This window comes from Bos taurus, chromosome 11, assembly GCF_002263795.3.
Source record: "Bos taurus isolate L1 Dominette 01449 registration number 42190680 breed Hereford chromosome 11, ARS-UCD2.0, whole genome shotgun sequence".
Lineage (NCBI taxonomy): Eukaryota > Metazoa > Chordata > Mammalia > Artiodactyla > Bovidae > Bos > Bos taurus.
This window is the reverse complement of record NC_037338.1, coordinates 29404675-29423434: the sequence shown is the minus strand read 5'-3', so window position 1 is coordinate 29423434 and position 18760 is coordinate 29404675. Positions and strand designations below refer to the sequence as shown.

Genomic DNA, 18760 nt, shown 5'->3' with positions numbered 1-18760 from the left:
CTGACGACAGGTGGCACATTTCTTAAGCCTTTCCCAACCTGGTTACACAACTGATTCCTCTTGTTCATGGTAACCCTGTGAGAGCAGGTTATTACGACCCTGTCTTATAGAAAAATCAACTGAGGCCAAGAAAGGTGAAGAGCTATATGCCCAAGGGCACACAGTTGGGTTCCTATCTGTCAACAGAGTGAGGGCGGGTTACCCAAGCCTTCTAACCTGACATTCAGCCCATACCTGCAGTCAGCCAGCGGTGTGGCTGGTTACCCTGGCAACCACCTGGCCGGTCAGTGCTCCACGGACGTGGGGGTCAGAGTGTAATGACCTGGGCACAGTGAAGGGGAGCCCCGGCTGGCGCCCACACCTACCTTTAATGACAAAGGCCTCTGCCAGCAGCCGCATCTGATACAGGGGCTTGTTCTCCATGGACATGTCATCAATGCCGGCCCGCGCGTACATGCTGATGGCATCTCGATAGGAGCCTTCCACGTAATGCAGCTTGCCCAGGATCAGCATGGCCTCACACAGATACTGCGGCTGAAAGGACAAGGCCCACATCAACGGGTTCCTGCCGCAACGCCCCTGGCCCACCCCACCAGGTACCCAGGGATGAACACTCCCCGCTCTGAGCCATAACGGTTTGCCTAAGACCCTGCTCAGAACACCTCTCCTCTTCCAGGAAGCCTTCCCACCCCTCAAGTACACGTGGACAGCTCCCCTCTCTGCACACCTGTGGTCCCTGGCCTACACTATGGCTCTTGGTGATATCTTCACACGAGTCCCTAAAAGTGTTGTGTGTGTGTGTGTGTGTGTGTGTGTGTCTTATGCTGCCAACTAGACTGCAAGTGGCTTACAGACTGGGCCCTGATTCCTTTCTCCTGAAGCTCCCAGAAGCCCCAGAAGCTTCACCCAAGGCAGGCACTAGCACTCAGTTCAGACACTTGCTTTTAATACAAGCAGGGAGTCAGAGACCCAGTCAAGTTTCGTGGGGCCTAGTTCAGTTCAGTTCAGTCACTCAGTTGTGTCCGACTCTCTGCGACCCCATGAATCACAGCACGCCAGGCCTCCCTGTCCATTGCCAACTCCCGGAGTTCACTCAAACTCATGTCCATCGAGTCGGTGATCCCATCCAGCCATCTCATCCTCTGTCGTCCCCTTCTCCTCCTGCCCCCAATCCCTCCCAGCATCAGAGTCTTTTCCAATGAGTCAACTCTTCGCATGAGGCGGCCAAAGTACTGGAGTTTCAGCTTTAGCATCATTCCTTCCAAAGAAATCCCAGGGCCAATCTCCTTTAGAATAGACTGGTTGGATCTCCTTGCAGTCCAGGGGGCCTAAAGCTTATATAATTGTGGGTCCTCTATATATATATGTATATGTGTGCGTGCTAAGTCACCTCAGTCGTGTCTGACTCTTTGTGACCCTATGAAGTGTAGCCCTCCAGGCTCCTCTGTCCATGGGGATTCTCCAGGCAAGAATACTGGAGTGGATTGCCATGCCCTCCTCCAGGGGGTCTTCCCAACCCAGGGATCGAACCTGCATCTTTTACATCTCCTGCACTGGCAGGTGGGTTCTTCACCGCAAGTGCTACCTGGAAAGCCCCATCTACACAGATAGATAGATAGATGCATATATGTATATTTAACCAGGTGAAAGGTCTTGGAAAGAGTCCTGCAGGTGAGGGGCCTGAAGCTGAAACCCTCACCCACAGCAGCAGGACCCCTGCAGGGAGACGGCCACAGCCACAAAGGTGGCCAGAAGACAGGAGAGTGAAGGCCTGTGAGGCCACCGCCCTTATCTTATCAGAATCCAGTGCCTGCACGCAAGCCTGTTTTCTTTCCCCTACTTGATCAAGTACTGCTTACACTCAGATCTCCGCCCCATATGAGCACTCTTGGGAACTCCCTCAGGACCCGAGCAGGTCTGGTCAGCCCTGCTTAGAGTCCTGGCCTTGGACGTGGGCCCAGACTATTCTAAAATCTTCCACCTTCTGAGGCCATTGTTGGTAGCCCTCCGCCTCCATGTCTGTGCTCAGCCAGCCCACCACCCCTTTGGCCAGGCTCTGGGCACCACCCCCCCCACAGAGCACCAGTTCTGTCCACGAAGCTCCGGGGAGATGCAGTCCTGGTCCCCACTCCCGGCCTCTGTCACCAACAGGAAGGTGTTGCCCTTGACCCCCTGTAGGGAGATCAGAGTCTCGGGTACTCATGACCCCAGGGGAAGCACCCACCACTCCTCACCACCTACTGCCTTCTCAGAAGCCAACAGAGGGAAGTGGAACACGGCAAAGCCCCAATCCCCTCCCTCACTGGTCCAATACACGTTCTTCCGTTGCTGCTGCTCACACAAGCCCCATCTATAACAGTCTTCCCTTCCCCTCAGTCTATGCAGATCCTCCACTCTTTTTCGGGGCCTTGCTCAGGCCCACCTCCTCCTAGAAGCCTCCCTGGCTACCAGAGAGCTCCCTTCTGCTGACCCCCCACAATGTCTCCACCAAGTAGACCCACTGGGCCCCCTGCATGCCTGACCTGCTAACTATAGACCTGCTCAAAGGCTGAATTTTTCAAGGGGATTTGCTAGTCTCCCCCAATAGGTCACCTCTGCCCTGGGTCAGGGCCACAGATCACACACCTTCTGGAGGCGCATTTCCTCCCTGCTCTGTCCTGGATTTCCCCATTGCTGAGGGCAAGATAATAACAGCCACCCATCACCTCCCGTCACAGCGAAGCCAAGAGCATAAGCAGACGAAGTCCAGAAAAGAGCTTTGAACTTCTCTCTAGAAAGGAGCTACATAAACACAGGCCATGAGTAATTATTATTATTATTCTGTTCTCCTGTAAAGAAGGAAAAGGGCAGCTAAGCTCAGGACATGCTTCAGGCCGAGATGACACGGTGTAGCTTGGAGTGGTTCCTGGTGAACCAATAACAGTTTACAACAGAGCTTCCCCCAAGCTGGTGGAAAATTAAGGACGATGCGGTGAATGTTTTATAAAGTTAAAGTCATGCTAGTTAAAAAGCTGCCTTTAATTCTTAAGAATTAAGAAGGGCATAATTCTTAAGCATATCTGTCTTGTGTTTTGATGTTAAGATGTTTGTTCTTTTATGCACCGATAGTAACAGAAAATGGAATGGTTCTGCTGTTGTGCTTGGGGGCTTTGTGAATGTCCTTTCCTGGCAGAATTAAAAGTTGGCTATGCTCTTTGGGACCCATGCCTTTGAATTTGAACCTGGCTTGTCAATTCAACAGTGTGGGAACCACAGAGCCTCAGCCCCGTGGAAGGATGCTCTGCAAGAAGCCACTGGGTCTGGGGGACAGTCCTTCGACTGGACAGATCAGGGCTGTCACCGAGCCTTTTTGTGCCCCACTGTCTGTCAATAAACAGGGAAGAGTGACCTCATGTGTACACTCAGGTAAGAAGAAGAGGTGAGGAAATACTTCACAGATGCCAAATGAGAGCTCTAACAGCAGGAGCCGCAACATAGCCACCCACATTAGTCCCAGTTTCTCAGTTCAGTTCAGTTCAGTTGCTCAGTCGTGTCCGACTCTGTGACCCCATGAATCGCAGCACGCCAGGCCTCCCTGTCCATCACCAACTCCCGGAGTTCACTCAGACTCATGTCCATCGAGTCAGTGATGCCATCCAGCCATCTCATCTTCTGTTGTCCCCTTCTCCTCCTGCCCCCAATCCCTCCCAGCATCAGAGTCTTTTCCAATGAGTCAACTCTTTGCGTGAAGTGGCCAAAGTACTGGAGTTTCAGCTTTAGCATCATTCCTTCCAAAGAAATCCCAGGGCTGATCTCCTTCAGAATGGACTGGTTGGATCTCCTTGCAGTCCAAGGGACTCTCAAGAGTCTTCTCCAACACCACAGTTCAAAACCATCAATTCTTCGGCACTCAGCCTTCACAGTCCAACTCTCACATCCATACATAACCACAGGAAAAACCATAGCCTTGACTAGACAGACCTTTGTTGGCAAAGTAATGTCTCTGCTTTTGAATATGCTACCTAGGTTGGTCATAACTTTCCTTCCAAGGAGTAAGCATCTTTTAATTTCATGGCTGCAATCACCGTCTGCAGTGATTTTGGAGCCAAAAAAAAAATAAAGTCTGACACTGTTTCCACTGTTTCTCCATCTATTTCCCATGAAGTGATGGGACCAGATGCCATGATCTTCGTTTTCTGAATGTTGAGCTTTAAGCCAACTTTTTCACTCTCCACTTTCACCTTCATCAAGAGGCTTTCTCTTCACTTTCTGCCATAAGGGTGGTGTCATCTGCATATCTGAGGTTATTGATATTTCTCCTGGCAATCTTGATTCCAGCTTGTGCTTCTTCCAGTCCAGCGTTTCTCATGATGTCCTCTGCATATAAGTTAAATAAGTAGGGTGACAACATACAGCCTTGACATACTCCTTTTCCTATTTGGAACCAGTCTGTTGTTCCATGTCCAGTTCTAACTGTTGCTTCCTGACCTGCATACAAATTTCTCAAGAGGCAGGTCAGGTGGTCTGGTATTCCCATCTCTTTCACAATTTTCCAGTTTCTTGTGATCCACACAGTCAAAGGCTTTGGCATAGTCAATAAAGCAGAAATGGATGTTTTTCTGGAACTCTCTTGCTTTTTCCATGATCCAGCGGATGTTGGCAATTTGATCTCTGGTTCTTCTGCCTTTTCTAAAACCAGCTTGAACATCAGGAAGTTCACGGTTCACATATTGCTAAAGCCTGGCTTGGAGAATTTTGAGCATTACTTTACTAGCGTGTGAGATGAGTGCAATTGTGTGGTAGTTTGAGCATTCTTTGGCATTGCCTTTCTTTGGGATTGGAATGAAAACTGACCTTCTCCAGTCCTGTGGCCACTGCTGAGTTTTCCAAATTTGCTGGCATATTGAGTGCAGCACTTTCACAGCACCATCTTTCAGGATTTGAAACAGCACAACTGGAATTCCATCACCTCCACTAGCTTTGTTCGTAGTGATGCTTTCTAAGGCCCACTTGACTTCACATTCCAGGATGTCTGGCTCTAGGTGAGTGATCACATCATCGTGATTATCTGGGTTGTGAAGATCTTTTTTGTACAGTTCTTCTGTGTACTCTTGCCACCTCTTCTTGATATCTTCTGCTTCTGTTAGGTCCATACCATTTCTGTCCTTTATCGAGCCCATCTTTGCATGAAACCTTCCCTTGGTATCTCTAATTTTCTTGAAGAGATCTCTAGTCTTTCCCATTCTGTTGTTTTCCTCTATTTCTTTGCATTGATAGCTGAGGAAGGCTTTCTTATCTCTTCTTGCTATTCTTTGGAACTCTGCATTCAGATGCTTATATTTTTCCTTTTCTCCTTTGCTTTTCGCTTCTCTTCTTTTCACAGCTATTTGTAAGGCCTCCCCAGACAGCCATTTTGCTTTTTTGCATTCTTTTCCATGGGGATGGTCTTGATCCCTGTCTCCTGTACAATGTCACGAACCTTGGTCCATAGTTCATCAGGCACTCTATCTACCAGATCTAGGCCCTTAAATCTATTTCTCACTTCCACTGTATAATCATGAGAGATTTAAGTCATACCTGAATGGTCTAGTGGTTTTCCCTACTTTCTTCAATTTAAGTCTGAATTTGGTAATAAGGAGTTCATGATCTGAGCCACAGTCAGCTCCTGGTCCCAGTTTCTCAGTCATTATTTAATTTCTACTCCAGCACTCAGTACACAACACTGAGAAATGGCAGAGAACATGGGAATGTGGGAGCAGGGTCAGACAGGCTGTGTTCAAGAACTACACTGCGGTCCTTGGCGAAGTGACTCACCTCTCCTAGGTCTCAGTTTCCTCATCTGGAAAATGGGAATAACAGTAAATACCACTGCAGAAGGTTACTGTGAGGCACCAGTGAGATGGGGCAAAACCTGGCACTCACTGGACACCGAAGTCAAGACAAATGGCTCATTTTCACCAGCCTCCAAAGCACGAAGCTGTACAGGATCTTGGAGGTGACTGAGGGCAGAAGTTTCCAAACTACCCTGAGGAGGTGCTCCGGGACCCACGTCTCCTCCTCACCCCAGGAGAATGCCTCAGAATGCATGGGAAGCCACCTGAGATTTCATCTGCTGCCAAGAAATATCACACCCCAGTCACACCTTTGCCTTTGGGGTAAGATAGAGAATCCCACAAACTACTTTTAATATTTTATTTTGCCTGATTAACATGGAGTTTTTAGCCTTGGTCCATATAACAGTGAATTTCTCAATGTTAGCAGTGCCTATCTTTGTCTCTGGTTAATAAAGCATGGTAAAATCTGTATTGAATAAATTTGATATGGTAGATAAAGCAGCTTTCACAATAATACATGTGGATACCATTCGGCAAATACAAAGAATGAGATATTGGCACGGAGATAGCATCAAGTGAGTTTTTGGTGCAAAAGAGCAACTTGACAAGAACCCTATAACGCTAAGAAGAAAAGAAAGCTCCATACATGTGTACATGTGACTGTTAACATAGAGAAGGCATATGGAACTCACAGCAAGTGATGACCAGAGCTCAGCTCGGGATGGGAGTGAGCACGGGGGTTGGAGTGGAAACAAGGACTTATTATTATTCAAACTAGTTTTTTATTTTAGTGAACCTTTTTTTCCAATAAGCCCGAGTCATTTTTATTAAAAAAAAATTCTTTTTAATATATAATTAAAAAGTCTACCGGAAAGAAAAAAATTTAAAGGGTCTTGATGGGAAAAACTTGAGACCTACCAGTCAAGTTCAGCCATTTTGATGGGCAGATGAGAAACTAGAAGGCCTGGAAGATCAGGGGACAGGCTCAGGGTCAAGCAGCTATTTTAATCCAGCACAAAACCTCCCAGGACTACAGTAATCCCTGTCAAGGAGTCTGAAGGCAGTAACCTTAAACTCCCAGGACAGTCTCCCCACACAGCTTACCGAAAACACACCCACTTCCTGGCCTGGTATTTCACTCCCAACTCTCTGGTCACGATGTCCCTTTATACCTAATTAAAGCCATCCCCTGATGCTCCTGCTAATTGACATACTTTAAGGAAACCCTTCTAAGAGGAACTTTTGGATCATACATTGCTTCCGTAGCTTAGAATGCACTGTTCTATCTGTGTAAGTCCATATCCTGACCCCTTTTAAGGTCCAGCCCCTAAATGGGTCCAATTTCAGAACTACCATCAGCCTGAGTCTGACTGCCCCAGCTCACCACAGGGACTGTCCCCCTAAGACTTGCCTCCCCTCATAAGCTACTCCAGTGGCATGCATCACAGTCCACCTTGGACAAGTGTTTAATAGGACTATCTTCTCAGTAGCCCTGCAGCCTCCCTGAGGTAAATATTTAAGTCAGGAAATATACTACTTTGGAATATCTCTTGAAAAATTACTTCCTCTTTGGGTCTCTAATGACATACCAATACTTCTATTACAACTCAGTATACACTGGAATTGAGAACAGTCTCAAACTTAAAGAAAATGCATGAGAATCACCGAGAGAGCTTTCTTAAATGCAGATTCTGAATCGGATTTTGTATTTTTTCCCTTATATTTATGTTTGTTTATGTGATTATTTTGGATCTTCATTGCAGCATGCGGAATCTTTAATTTCAGCATGCAAACTCTTAGTTGTGGCATGTGGGATCTAGTTCCCCGACCAGGGATCAAACTTGGGCCCCTGCATTGGGGGTGCAGAGTCAGCCACTGGATCACCAGAGACGTCCCAGATTTTGCATTCTTAACAGCTCCCAGATAATACCCATACTGCAGGTGGGTGGACCATGCTTTGAGTAGTAAAGGCCTAAAGAAAGCTGAGACTGTACCTCCCTCTATATCACTCTTCAATGCCTTGCATTCAGTAGATGCTCAATAAATGCACGTGGACTCAAACTGGACTGCCATGTTATAGAGTGCTTCCATTGCTAGACAACAGCGTATTTGCCTGTTTCCAACTAGATAGTAGGCTTACTAGGTTTTATTTCCCTGAGACCCTGGAAGAGGCCAAATGATCAGGGACAAACTAGGTCAACCAAACACTGTGTAATAGAAACATACAACTTGGGCCACAAGTGTAATTTAGGTTTTTCTAGTAGAAATTTCTAGTCACATTAAAAAAGGTAAAAGAGGTGAAATTAATTTTAATAATGTTTTATGTAACACATTCAAAATATTATCATCTGAATATGTAATCAACATAAAGAATTAATGATCTTTTATATTCCGCGTTTTGTACTGTCTTCAAAATTCAGTGTGTGTTTTACACTCACAGCACGTCTCAATTTGGATGAGCCCTGTGGCTAGTGGCTACTGTACTGAATGGCGCAAGGTTGACCCTTAAGAGATTCATGCTTCTCCAGCAACCAGATGACCCCAGCAAGGCTGGACAGCAGACAGGAGGGAGGAGAGAGGAGAGGCAGCCCCAGGCTTGCTGGGTAGAGGGCAGAACCGCTTACCGGCAGCTTCCCGTGGTTAAGGATGCTGCTCAGGTGGTTTCTGGCTTCATTCATCTTCGGCTCATTCTTCTCCAGCAGAGGGATGGAGTCTTTTATTGTGGCGTGGTTCCCCTTCAAACACTGCTCTAGGAGGGCCTCGGCCAGGAGCAATTTCCCCAAGTCATCTGGAAAGCAGGGCAGGAGTCAGAGTTGGTAAGTGAGGGCAGCAGTCCCCTCAACAGGGCGAGTGTGAAGACTGTACGCTCCCAAGCACTCCCGCCCCAGGCACATGAATGGTCCAGGTCTAAGAAAATAAAGACACAGATTCCACAAACTTTAACCAGCCTTTGAAGAGAAAACACAGACATTCTACCACGGTCACAGCACAAACTGCCCGCTTTGGTTTAATTTCTGCAGTGTAGCGGTTGAGGTGGAGTTCCCAGGACTTGGAACAAATTCCGGAATTTCAGAATTTAAAATGACAAAACCATATCTGTGCTCCACAGTGATAAGTTCTTACGCCAAGAAGGAACATTTCCCAAACAACTGAAGAGGAAAAATAAGCATGGTGGCTTACACATTTTAGGAGTTTAGTGCTCCTAACTTCCATGTAACCAGAATTGGTTTTCTCTGTTTTTACGGTATTTGAACATGACCCTGGGATAACCTGGGCTTCCTCTGGGGCTCAGCAGTAAGGAATCCTCCTGCAATGCAGGAGATGTAGGAGATGTGGGTTGTATCACTGGGTCAGGAAGATCCCCTGGAGGCGGGCATGGCAACCCACTCCAGTATTCTTGACTGAAAAATCCCATGGACAGAGGAGCCTGGTGGGTTACAGTCCATGGTGTCACAAAGAGTCGGAGACACCTGAAGTGGCTGAATATGGCACGGGACTGGGATAATCTAACAGCCAAGCGGAGTTAAGGCAGGAAGCAGATTTACTGGTGTAGCAAGGCAAATCCTTGAACATCTTCAATCCTTGGCACTTTCTGGAGTTCTCTCACATACGTTAGCTCATCTATAGACCTCACTACTTGGCTAGTGATTTTATACTGCTTGGTTTAATTTGCCATCCCCCCAACGGCACTGAAAACTCCACTCTTGGGGCCACCACATTCCTGCTACTTACAGCAGGGGCAACCTGGGTGAGGTGGGATCCGGGTGCTCAGGGTGCAGGGTTTGAGGTTGACGGTGATTTAGGGATAGCCTCAGGTGGCTGTGCTCGGTGTGACTGGCTCATGGCCCAGTCCCCTGGAACAGAGCAAGGACCACTGAATACAGGCACCCAATAAATATTAGCTGCTGAGCGAAACAGATCTTTTCCACTCCCCCACGGGGAAGCCATGGGGCTTCGGGACTTCCATGCGGATCCAAAATGCCTCCAGGAAGGTGAGCTCAGTCCCACTTCCTCTAGAGCTCTTCCTGCTGCCAGGATGGCATTCTCAGACCTACTCAGAACACCACTCACTCCTTACTCTCAGGACCACTGCAATTTGCTCACAACTCAAAGCCATGGGTATACAATTGCCTGTCCCTGAGTAAGAGTCTTTCTCTGTGAGGGAGATGCCCTACAGGGAGTACCCGGGAAGTCCAGACCCAAGAAAACTATAACAGGGTGTGTGCCCTCTGAGTATGCCATAGCCTACAAGCCCATTCTTTGCTACTGACCTCATGGTTTCTAAAATTAACATTTGGATGAAATGGGCAAAAATGATGGCTCAAACTATCATCCATTGCTGGTGGGGCAAAAGTTGGTGGAACCGCTATAAAGTACAATTTGGTGACATATGATAAAATTATTCCTTGCACATTCCATTGACTCAGCAATCCCATGGCTACAGACATCCTCAAACATGTGTAAAACAACTGACATATAAGGCCATTCCTGCAATGTTGTTTATAATAGCAGAAAACTAGAGACAACTTTTATGTCCATAAAGAGAAGTCTGATTAAATAAAGCATGATACATTCATTAAAAGGGACGCCGTACTACCATATAAAGAAATTAGGAAGTTCTGTATGGGTTGTCATGAAATGAACTTCAAGATACACTGATCAGAAAGTGGAGCACACACAGTGGGCCACTGTGCATTTATGCATGAAAACACACAAAAGAATTACATAAACATCTGCTAACTCTGCTGCTTTATGCGGAAGGGGCATAAATGGAGGGAGGCTTTTCACTCTTTTGGTTACCTTTGGAAGACTGACCCATGTGAATATATTATCCAGTCAAAAATAAAATTTAAATCAACTCAAGAATAAAGGGAAATATCCTACGTTTCCAAAATCTTCAGGCAGGAAGGGAAGTGAGCTGCTTAGAAGTAGGTGCCTGAGCAGCTTTTCTGAGCTGTCGGCCACCGGGCAAGTTGCTGTCCCCTTCTAATGTGTAAAACTTGAGGCAGAGTTAGGAACTGGCTGCTTCCCAGGGAGGAAACAGCAACCCACCTCAGCGTTCTTGCCTGGAGAATTACATGGACAGAGGAGCCTGGAGGGCTATACAGTCCATGGGGTCGAAAAGACCTGGAGAAGACTGAGGGACTGAGCATACACCCACTTCCCTGGGAACAGAAACCCTCCCCAGGCTCCGCCTCCTGCGCTGGTCCCGCCCCTCTGCGGCCAGGTGCGCCTGCGCACACAGCTCTCGTCCCCTCCACCCCGCCCCCCAGGTCTGCAGCCCAGCCGCTGGACCACCAATCCCACCTCAGCCACTCAACTGCCCAGCCCAGAGCTCCCTTGAGCTCCCTGGCTCCTTTCCTTTCATGCCACAAGAAACCAATTCCTTCCAGGCAAAGCTCAATCTTGAAATACTCTCCAGGGCCCATCAGTTCATTTCAGTTGCTCAGTCGTGTCCGACTCTTTGCGACCCCATGAATCGCAGCACGCCAGGCCTCCCTGTCCATCACCAACTCCAGGAGTTCACTCAAACTCACGTCCATCCAGTCGGTGATGCCATCCAGCCATCTCATTCTCTTCTCCTCCTGCCCCCAATCTCTCCAGCATCAGAGTCTTTTCCATGAGTCAACTCTTCCCATCAGGTTCCCATCAGGCCAAAGTATTGGAGCTTCACCATCAGTCCTTCCAAAGAACACCCAGGACTGATCTCCTTTAGAATGGACTGGTTGGATCTCCTTGCAGTCCAAGGGACTCTCAAGAGTCTTCTCCAACACCACAGTTCAAAACCATCAATTCTTCGGCGCTCAGCTTTCTTCACAGTCCAACTCTCACATCCATACATGACTACTGGAAAAACCATAGCCTTGACTAGACGGACCTTTGTTGGCAAAGTAATATCAATGCTTTTCAATAAGCTATCTAAGTTGGTCATAACTTTCCTTCCAAGGAGTAAGCGTCTTTTAATTTCATGGCTGCAGTCACCATCTGCAGTGATTTTGGAGCCAAAAAAAATAAAGTCTGACACTGTTTCCACTGTTTCTCCATCTATTTCCCATGAAGTGATGGGACCAGATGCCATGATCTTCGTTTTCTGAATGTTGAGCTTTAAGCCAACTTTTTCACTCTCCACTTTCACCTTCATCAAGAGGCTTTTGAGTTCCTCTTCACTTTCTGCCATAACGGCGGTGTCATCTGCATATCTGAGGTTACTGATATTTCTCCTGGCAATCTTGATTCCACCTAGTGCTTCTTCCAGTCCAGTGTTTCTCATGATGTACTCTACATATAAGTTAAATAAGCAGGGTGATAATATACAGCCTTGACGTACTCCTTTTCCTATTTGGAACCAGTCCGTTGTTCCATGTCCAGTTCTAACTGTTGCTTCCTGACCTGCATACAGATTTCTCAAGAGGCAGGTCAGGTGGTCTGGTATTCCCATCTCTTTCACAATTTTCCAGTTTCTTGTGATCCACACAGTCAAAGGCTTTGGCATAGTCAATAAAGCAGAAATGGATGTTTTTCTGGAACTCTCTTGCTTTTTCCATGATCCAGCAGATGTTGGCAATTTGACCTCTGGTTCCTCTGCCTTTTTTAAAACCAGCTTGAACATTAGGAAGTTCACGGTTCATGTATTGCTGAAGCCTGGCTTGGAGAATTTTGAGCATTACTTTACTAGCATGTGAGATGAGTCTGCAGTGATTACCTCTCTTCAAAATAACGGAACTGTCCTCGGAACACATTCTGCTCAAAGTGTGGTCCATGGGCTGGGGCAGGTCTGTGCATGTTTGTGACCCAGTCCTGCAGGTGAGTGCAGAAATTTATAACGTATGTTTAGAAACACTGATAATCATGTGACATAACAATTGCTGAATCAAATACTAGAAAACTGGGGGTGAGTGGGTATCAGTTTATGTATTTTAAGAAAGTATCAGAGCACAATAGATTGAGAATCTAAAAAAACACACAAAACCCAAAATCCAGAACATAAAACTGAGCCTTCACCACAGATAGCTTGAGAAGCACTACTTTAAAACACAAGAGTGCCTTTTACTGCCAAAGGAGGGCTGATGTTTGCTGAGGGCTCACTGAATACCTGGTGGCTCAGCAGTCAAGAATGCCAGTGAAGGAGATGCAGGAGATGCGGGTTCGATCCATAGTCAGGAAGATCCCCTGGAGGAGGGCATGGCAACCCACTCCAGTATTCTTGCCTGGAAAATTCCATGGACAGAGGAGCCTGATGGGTTACAGTCCATGGGGTCACAAAGAGTCAGACACAACTAAGCACGCACGCACGTACTGAGGATCAGGTACTTTATCATTTAGTATCATTTAATCTGCACAACTCTGAAAGGTAGAAATTATACTCATTTTATAGGTGACAATAGAGATGCAATACTGTTATGGTCACAACCCACCATAACGTAACGCAGCCAAAGAACAGTGTGTCTTTCCCACATCCCATGCAGAGCAGAGCCTCTGATAGTCTGGAAATGAAGAACAGTCTAAGGAGCTGTAGACAGTAGGTTAAAAGCTAATTCCAAGGTCAGGAATAAGAACAGTTCTCACCGTTACACATTTGTGAGTTACAGACTATTTTGTAAATTAACACTCCGGGGCCTTCTCCAGAACCCTTTGCCCTCCCTCTTCACTCCCTACTCAGTCTCTGTTTTTCCACTTAGCAGACACTCAAAGTGGATGTTGGGAATTTACTTTCTTTTCTTCCTTGTCCAACTCTCCTCCCTGCTCCACATTTTCCATCCCACTGTCCTCAAGTGGTCAGTCTATGGAACTGAAGACTATTCTAGGTTTTCAGTTGTTAAATAAGGACAGAGGTAGATGGAGGCTTTCCTATCCTTCTCCAAAGGTAAAACAAATTGCTCTTTATCATTTTAGTGTCTGACATCTACTCCCTATCCTGGGTCGGGTTAAGTGTTCCAGCTTCTCCCTTCCCAGGGCATTAGAAAGGCCTTTCTCACAGACAGTGCCACAGACTCTGACAGCCTGGCTCTTGATTGTGGCGGCCCAGCCTAGCCCTCTGCCTTAGCAGAGGCGCAAAGGAAGCCCCTACTTAGTGGCCCCCCAGTCTTCCCACCTTGTTTTGGAGGCCTCTGGGGCCAACTTCCTTTCCATTCTTGCCCCTCTCCAGGCCTCTCAATGGGTAACAGGTCATAGGGACCCACTTTAAGGATACCAGCCTCCTCCCCAGAACCCATACTTTCAGGGCACAGCGCCCTTCTCTTCACTTCTCAGTTCAGTCAGGAAAGCTGGGTCCAGCCAGCGGGCCAGGTGCTCAGATCAGCCCCTTCCCTCCTGGTCAAAAGGGGACACATTGGTCTCTGCAACTGCTCACTTCACAGAACTGCAAAGGGTGGGACCTTCCAACCGCAGCAAGAGGAGGAAGAGGGCAAAACTCGTGACAGGCCACCTGCCTCAAACACACTCCCTCTGGCTTCAGCTGAAAAAAAAAGCTCAGAACAATCGCCAGGTTTTTTAATCACTAATTTAAAAGGGGGATAACTACAGATTAAGAGACTTGAGCTGAATGGACAGTGTGGCAGAAGTGATTAAAGACAGTATAGTAAAAGAATATCAGAATTTAGGCGGCGACAATATAGGTGTCTACTGCAAAATTCTTTCAAATTTGTATGTTTGAAATTTTCATAATAAAGTGTCTTAGATCAATCCATTAACCAAATGCAATGTGTGGCCTTATTTGGATCCTGATTCTAGCAAATGAACTGTAAAGTTAAGCATTAGATGAAGGGGGGCTGCAATAATAATATGGGAGTTTTATTTTTCAAAAGAGTTCTTATTTAATAAATAAATACTGAAATCACAATGCGGGGGATAAATGGGCCAGGGTATAGCTCAAACAAGACTATTCATGGGTTTGTGATTACTGACACTGGTTGATGGATACATGAGATTCATTTTTCTACTTTTTTGATGTTTAAAAAATTTTTCATAATAAAGGTTTTTTTTCTTTTTTTTAACCACTTGGATGGGATCCTTTGTTTCTACATGAACAAACCCCATTACAGTTAGCCACACTCTGGGGTTCCCCTGCTGCATCCTGACCAAATCTAAACCGGATATGTTTGAAAGAAAATGCACAAACAGTAACAACCCCTTTCCCCTTGGGCAGGTGGTGGGGAGCAATCTCCCCAAACAAGAAAGGAGGGGTATAAGGGCCCCCTTTGGGGGAGCATTTCCTGATCCTTCACTCCTTCATCTCTGACCAGAAAGAGGGCCCCCCCGCCAGCTGGGTCTTCCCCTCCTGCTGCCTGGAGTGAAACCCAGGCCCTGGGAGCTATTCTTTGCTTCTGGAGGAAACCCCACAGATACAGTGGGGCCTCAGTCTGTAAAGCAGGGTTCAGCCGGGGTTCAGCTTCCTCCCTTCTCCCAAATTATGTCATTATGTTGACGCTTCTGGTCCTTGACTGTAACAATCTAATCGACCAGGTGGGACTTTTAAGAATCTCCCTCTTGGGTTGCAGTGGGGGGGTGGTCAGTGCCAACACCCCCTCAAAAAAATAGGCTGCCAGTCCTTCCAGTGATAAGGAACTCAGTGGAGAAACAACCAAAGTAGCAGACAATCCAAAAATGCCCTACACGTGGGCTTTGGAAATCACTTGTTTTCCTTCCTTGTGTGTGTCTGTGTGTACATGTGCGTGTGTGCATTTTGGAATAAGTGTATCTAGATTTAACAGTGGGAGAAAATAACTTATAGAACCAAACCTCAAAATTGGCAGTAAAGACCCCAGTGCCCGCAGCCTCCCTCTTTGGGCTGGCCAGTACTCACCGTGAAGCCCAGCCAGGCTTCACACTGTCCCTGGTAGACTTGGTGGGTGAGACTCATGTTTGGGTACACATTCTTTGCCACATACTACTCATTATGTGACCTTTCTGGGCCTTGGTGTCTCAAGTGGGGACAATCATTCCTGCCTTCCCCACTGGGCTGTTTACAAAAAAAGATTGTTCAAATAGAAGAAGCACTTTATAACTACACATACCATTTATAACTATGCCATGCCAGTGCTTCCCAATAATGCTTCATAGCATATGGTCAAAGTAAGTTTGAGAAATGTGTGTTTATACTCTAACCTGGGCTTGAATATCACCGACAGGTGAGCACATGAAAGGCTCTGAGAAGTCCTACAGTTTTAAAACATCAGTTTAACCATATTGAATCTATTAAGCCTAATGTCTTAGCTTTGGGGATTCCCCAAACTCTTTTGTCCTGCAATACCAATGACTTAATTAGTCAACCTCCTTGAGATGTCTGAAGACCAGCTTAGGAAGCACAGCCCTGTGGAGCCTCCAGGAGGCCCTGGTTCGTTTCGTGGGCCCAGCATGTTTTTCTGAGGTGCTGCCAACCTCACTCAGATTCCCACGCACTGTCCAGGCCCCAATGCCCTGGCATGGGTCAGTTTCCCTTCCACCCTCACCAGCCCCACCCTACCACATCACCCCACACAGGGGAGAGAGGGAACCTAAAATTTATCAATCCTTCCCATCAGTTTCTCCCACATGCATCTTTAGCTCTGGCCAATGCAACTCACTGCCACATTCAGACCTACCTGAGAGTCTCAGACCAACTGTCCATCCCTGGCATCTAGCTCCCTCGGTGTCCATCCATCCTTCCTCCTCACCAGGAAACAATACTCTGCCTTTCCCAACACCAATTAGAGGCCAGCATCGGTTCTGCTGTTTCCTGAAACCTCCCCTGTCTCTGAGTTCCACAATCTCGCACACAATTGCCCTCTGATCACCCCTCTGCTTCCCATCCATTTTCGTCAGGTCTTCAAGCTCAGTTTTTGTGTAATACATCCTTGAGAGGTAATGGTGCAAGTAGTTAAAAGGATGTACTCAGAAATCTGGGTTCAGGAACTTCCCCGGCAGCACAGTGGATAAGAATCCACCTGCCAATGCAGGGGACACAGGTTCCATGCCTGGTCCGGGAAGATTCCACACGCCGCAGAGCAACAAAACCGATGAACCACAGCTACTGAGCCAGTGCTCTAGAGCCCAGGAGCTGCAACTACTGAAGCCCTTGTGCCCAGAGCCTCCTCCACGACCAGCAAAGCCACTGCAATAAGCCAGTGTATTCCAACTAGAGAGCAGCCCCAGCTCTCCACAGCTAGAGAAAACCCACAGGCAGCAGCGAAAACCCTGCACAGCCAATAAATAAATTATATATATAAAAAAAAAGAAACCTGGGTTCAAAACCTGGTTCCACCACTTATTGGCTGGATGATAAGTTGCTTAAGTAATCTGTGCCTCAGTTTCCTTGTCTGAAAAAGGCAAACAAGAGTACCTGCTTCATGGGGTTGTTGGAGAAATTAACGAGTTGATTACAGGGCTTAGACACTGGCACACAGTGAGTGAGCAAGTTACTTATTACTGATATTATTATTATCATTCTGTCTCCTTACAGAGCCTTCCACGGGCTGGGCAGTCCTTAAAACTTTATATCTGTATTGATTTACTGCCTGCCTCCTTCCACAAAGGCTCTAAAGTTGGTTTAGCACAGAGAGGGCTTAAGGCAGGGCTCGCCGGGCTGAGCTGAAGGTACGAGGAACAGGATTTGAGGTTGGAAACTGGGGCGGGGTGCTCCCCACCGCCACATCAGGCTGCTTTCCCGCCTCGGCACAAGAGCCCAGCCCAGCCAAACCAGCCCTACTGCTAAAGTCACCGACTGCAGGACTAGAGGCGTCCTGAAGCAAAACATAGAAGAGGAAACTAAGGCTTAACCAGCCCTCTTTCCCACTTCACCACTCCACCTTGGCGCTCGTCAAGCCCGCAACCGTACTGGCTGTGCACAGAGCTCCGCTGTCAATTTGACGGGGGAAGAAGGGGAGGGCAAAGAGAGACAGATAGTCTTCACCTGACAGAGTTTAGGAACCGGAATGGGGGTTGGAGGGGTGGCGCAGGGGTCCAGCCCACGCCCTGAGCTGATATGTGTTGGTACCACCATTTCACAGAAGTCGGAGTAGCCCACAAGATCGGAAACGGCAGAGAGCAAAACCCGTTTCTCTTCCCCAAAACACCTTGCACGTGTTTCTCCTGGGGCAGAAGAATCTTCCTAAGTACCCTGGCTGTTCCTAACATCAGCAACGCAGGACGAGTAATACCGAAAGCAGCCACCTCCCGCCCCAGGCAGTCGGGGCCCGCTTCCTGGAGGAGGCGGCGCCTTTCGCGCGCTCCGCGCTCGTGAACCGGCCCCTTCCCTTACTCACCGGTGTCCAGAGAGGTGAACCCGGCGCTCGGGCTGCCTCGCCGGCCGCCTCCGCCGCCCAGCACGACTAGCGCCTGCATCTGCCGAACCAGCTCGGGCATGCGGTCCCAGTGGCCCTCGGCGCGGCAGCGCTCCAGCTCGCTCTCCATCTTCAGGTGGGAGCCGTACGCGCCCTTCGCAGCCATCTTCGAGCGGGCGCAGTCATGGGAGGTGCGGCCGAGAAGTGGAGACCCGGCCGGGGGCGGCGTCCCGGCTGGGGCACACACGCGGGCGGGGTTGACGGGGGCGCGAGCTGCGGCCGGGGCCCGGGTGGCAGCGGGGGCCCTGGCAGCGGAGGGCGGGCAGCAGCCGCAGCACCCAGCGCACCGCCCGGCACCTCCGGGCTGGGACTCCGGCTGCGCGACTCGGACGCGTCCAGGAGCAGCCTCCGCCTCTGCAGCAACAGCTCCTGGCGCCGTTGCCGCCGCCGCTGCTGCAGCTGCTGCCACAACCCCCGCCCCGGGCCCGGGCGCCGCCAGCAGCGGACCCGCCCCCGGCCGCAGCTCCACCCCCGTGGGGGCGTGGCGCGGCCTCGGCGAGCCAGGCGCGCGGGCCGCCAACGCGGCCACAGCAGCCAGGCGCGCGCTAGGCGCTCGCGGCCGCACCGGCGCCACCCCCGCGCCGCCGCCGCCACTGCAGACTCGGCACTCACTTTAATACCGCGCGGAGC

The 18760-nt window shown here is 48.5% G+C and overlaps 1 protein-coding gene across 3 annotated transcripts in view; it reads right to left on the bottom strand.

The window, feature by feature from the left end:
- The window catches only part of TTC7A (tetratricopeptide repeat domain 7A), a 122396-nt gene extending 104082 nt beyond the window's left edge, over window positions 1–18314 (bottom strand). Inside the window, exons 1-3 of one of the 3 annotated variants that reach the window (NM_001205500.2) lie at window positions 18053–18314; window positions 8438–8601; window positions 366–534 (exon numbers count right to left, since the gene is read on the bottom strand). In NM_001205500.2, the coding sequence (NP_001192429.1) occupies window positions 366–534; window positions 8438–8601; window positions 18053–18236 (517 nt within the window). In that variant the 5' untranslated portion in view covers window positions 18237–18314. Of the gene's footprint in view, window positions 1–365; window positions 535–8437; window positions 8602–18052 lie in introns of those variants that run through there. The other 2 variants (XM_024999189.2, XM_059891514.1) reach the window with 2 other exon arrangements.
- Between the last annotated feature and the right edge of the window lie 446 nt (window positions 18315–18760).